Source organism: Humulus lupulus, chromosome 2 (genome assembly GCF_963169125.1).
Source record: "Humulus lupulus chromosome 2, drHumLupu1.1, whole genome shotgun sequence".
Lineage (NCBI taxonomy): Eukaryota > Viridiplantae > Streptophyta > Magnoliopsida > Rosales > Cannabaceae > Humulus > Humulus lupulus.
The window spans coordinates 205,944,637-205,947,651 of record NC_084794.1 but is presented as its reverse complement, the minus strand read 5'-3'; the positions used below and the strand labels follow the sequence as shown (position 1 = coordinate 205,947,651).

Below are 3,015 nucleotides of genomic sequence, written 5' to 3'. Positions count from 1 at the left end.
ACATCGACTAGCCAGGAATTCAGAGTAGAGGAGGCACAATGATTATAAGATTCGAAGGAGAAAACTTACCTGATTATGGTGAGTGATGTTCTCGACTTTTTTTGTATTGTTTAATAAAAGGTGTTATATATTTTTGGTTTAAAAATTGTGGGTCAAAGTTTAATGTTTGTTCTTCACTTTATTGGAATAATTTGTTGTTTTTGATGTGGTGAAATTTGTTGCTTTTTATTGTATATGTATTTCAGGGAAGGATTCAAATATGTTTTCTGTTTGTTTACATCATGGGGGAAAATTTGTTAATAAATTTGGTGATAAGAAATATGAAGGGGGGAGAGTTTCATATTTTGATTAATGTGTTTGTGATATGATTAATGTTCAATTGGAGAGAATGGGTAAGAGTTTGGGGTACAAATATCCTTTTGGTTTTCTATACAAACCACTTGAAAAGGATCTGAATTTTGGATTTATGTTGTATGGAGACAAGTCAATGCTGAATTTTATTGAGGTTCTAGAAAAAATGAGGGGTAATAGAATAGTTGATATTTATTTAGTTCTCTCTGATGAGTTCATTGATGAAACACTTGTTGTGGAGGGCCTACCTGTTTTGGAGCCATTAAGAGAGAAGGATCCCACCATAATAGATATTGACCATGCTGCCCCAAGTACATATGAGGAACAAGACATAGAGATTCCATTTACAGACCCCACTCCCCAATATAACACACTATCGGAAGCCTTTATTGATCTAAATGAAGATGTAAATGATATTCATTTAGAGCATGAGTATGAGTCAGAGAGGGTTGGTGAGGAGTTTAAGACAGAAGGAGTTGGTGAGCAAAGGGATGAAGTTATGAATGAAGATGAAGCGTTTGAGTTGAGAGAAGAAGAGTATGAGGGTGACAATGGAAATGGGGATGAGGAAGATTATGAGTATAATGACCCCACTCAATGGTGGATTAGTGTAGTTGAAGAGTGCACAGATGGTGATGATGACAGTGTTGGTTTCAATTATGAAGATGAACTACAAAGTTTACCAAGTGATGATGATGGCAATGGTCCTTCCCAAAAGCATAGGGAATTTAACCCTAAGGTGCACATGGCAAATGTCAAATTTGTGCGTAAGATGGAGTTCGCTTCTGTGGCATTGTTGAGAGAAGCAATCTAAACATACTTTATACAATCCGAAAGGGAGTACAACTATGTCTTCAATAATAGTCAAAAATTGAGAGTCAAGTGCAATCAAAATGGATGTCCATGGATATTGTATGCATGCGTACTTAATGATAAGAGCACATTCAGGATAAACACACTTGTAGATGAGCATTCATGTAGCCAGGTGTTCAAAAATAGACATGTTACTAGTGGGTGGTTAGCAAATAATTTTTTAGAACAATTCAGGGCGAATCTGGATATGTCATACAAGCAATGGAAACAGTTGACTTGCACAACCAAATATTCTTATATTTCTGAATGGAGATTTTACAGAGCAAAGAAAGAAGCTATGAAGATACTTGAAGGAAGTGTTAGAGACCAATTTGTTATTGTGGAGGACTACTGCAAGCAGATTTTGGCAACTAATCCAGGTATGTAACCTTGCTGAATTTGGGTATTTAACATTCAGTGTTTCAGTGTTGTTTTGGTTTTTAAGAGTCATAATTTGTTACATTTATTATTTTAGGTAGCACAACTTTGTTGAAGACCACCATGAGAGGTGGTAAGAGGTACTTTGAGAGAGTTTACATATGTTTGAAGGCATGCAAGGATGGATTCATAAAGGGGTGTAGGCCTTTGATAGGCTTGGATGGATGTTTTCTTAAAGGATATTGTAAGGGTGTATTGCTTGCAGCTGTAGGAGTGGATGGGGAGAATTCATTGTACCCCATAGCTTATGCAATAGTGGAGAAGGAGAACACAGAGACATGGAAGTGGTTTGTGGAGATATTAAAGGAAGATTTACAAGTTGAAAATTCATCAAAATTCACATTGATGAGTGATAGGCCGAAAGGGTTGGAGAATGCCATGAAATCTTTGTGGGATGGGGCACATGTGCGATATTGTGTGAGACACATGCATTCAAATTTTAAGAAAGATTTTCCTGGTTTATTATTAAAGCAGTTGTTATGGGCAGCTGCTCGAGCTTCCACTAAAGAAGAGTTTGTGAAATGCATGAAAACAATTAAGGATGTTAATGAGAGTGCATATAACTGGTTAATGGCTAAGAATGCATCTGAATGGACAAGATCACATTTTGATGACTCTGTGAAATGTGATATGGTGTTAAACAATATGTGTGAGAGTTTCAACTCCGCTATACTTGAAGCTAGAGACAAGGCTGTTGTCACGCTCCTAGAGAAGATTAGATTCTGGTTGATGGTTAGATTTTGCCAAAAGAGGGAAAGCGTCAACAAATGGAGAGATGGGATTAGCAAGCAGATATGGGATCTCCTTGAGAAAAATAAAGAGGTAGCAAAAAAATGTCACACAAATAGAGCAAATGCATTTAACTTTCAGGTTACTCACGAGACTGATGGGTCCTTTGTGGTAGACCTAATTGCTCTCACATGCACTTGTAGGAAGTTTGAGTTGAATGGTTTGCCTTGTAGTCATGCAGTGGCAGCCATTTGGAAAAGAGGGCTCAATGTGCTAGACTATGTGCATGACTACTACAAGAAAGAGAGCTTCATACATGTGTATGAAGGGGTTGTGCAACCTATGCCAAGTCCGAATAAATGGCCATCTTCAAGCAATGCTCCAATCCTTCCACCTCCCGAATACAAACTTCCTGGTAGACCAAAAAAGTCTAGGAAGAGGGAGGTAGATGAGCCCCCTGTTGGTGCCACAAAATCTAACAGACATGGATAAAAAATGCATTGTAGTAAATGTGGTGGTGAAGGACATAATAAAAGTTCTTGTACCAGTCAAAACACAGCAAAGGTAAACTTGTATTGCTTGTTTTTAACATATTTTTGTGTTTGCCTATGTGTTGCAATTCATACTACTGCTTTTATTATTTAG

General features: G+C 37.3%; 1 protein-coding gene across 1 annotated transcript; it reads left to right on the top strand.

The window, feature by feature from the left end:
- The first annotated feature begins 1,411 nt into the window (after nucleotides 1-1,411).
- Nucleotides 1,412-2,862, top strand: LOC133815107 (uncharacterized). The gene is made up of 2 exons (XM_062247989.1): nucleotides 1,412-1,583; nucleotides 1,679-2,862. The coding sequence occupies exons 1-2, from the start codon at nucleotides 1,412-1,414 to the stop codon at nucleotides 2,860-2,862; spliced, it is 1,356 nt and encodes a 451-aa protein (XP_062103973.1).
- The last annotated feature ends 153 nt before the right edge of the window (nucleotides 2,863-3,015 follow it).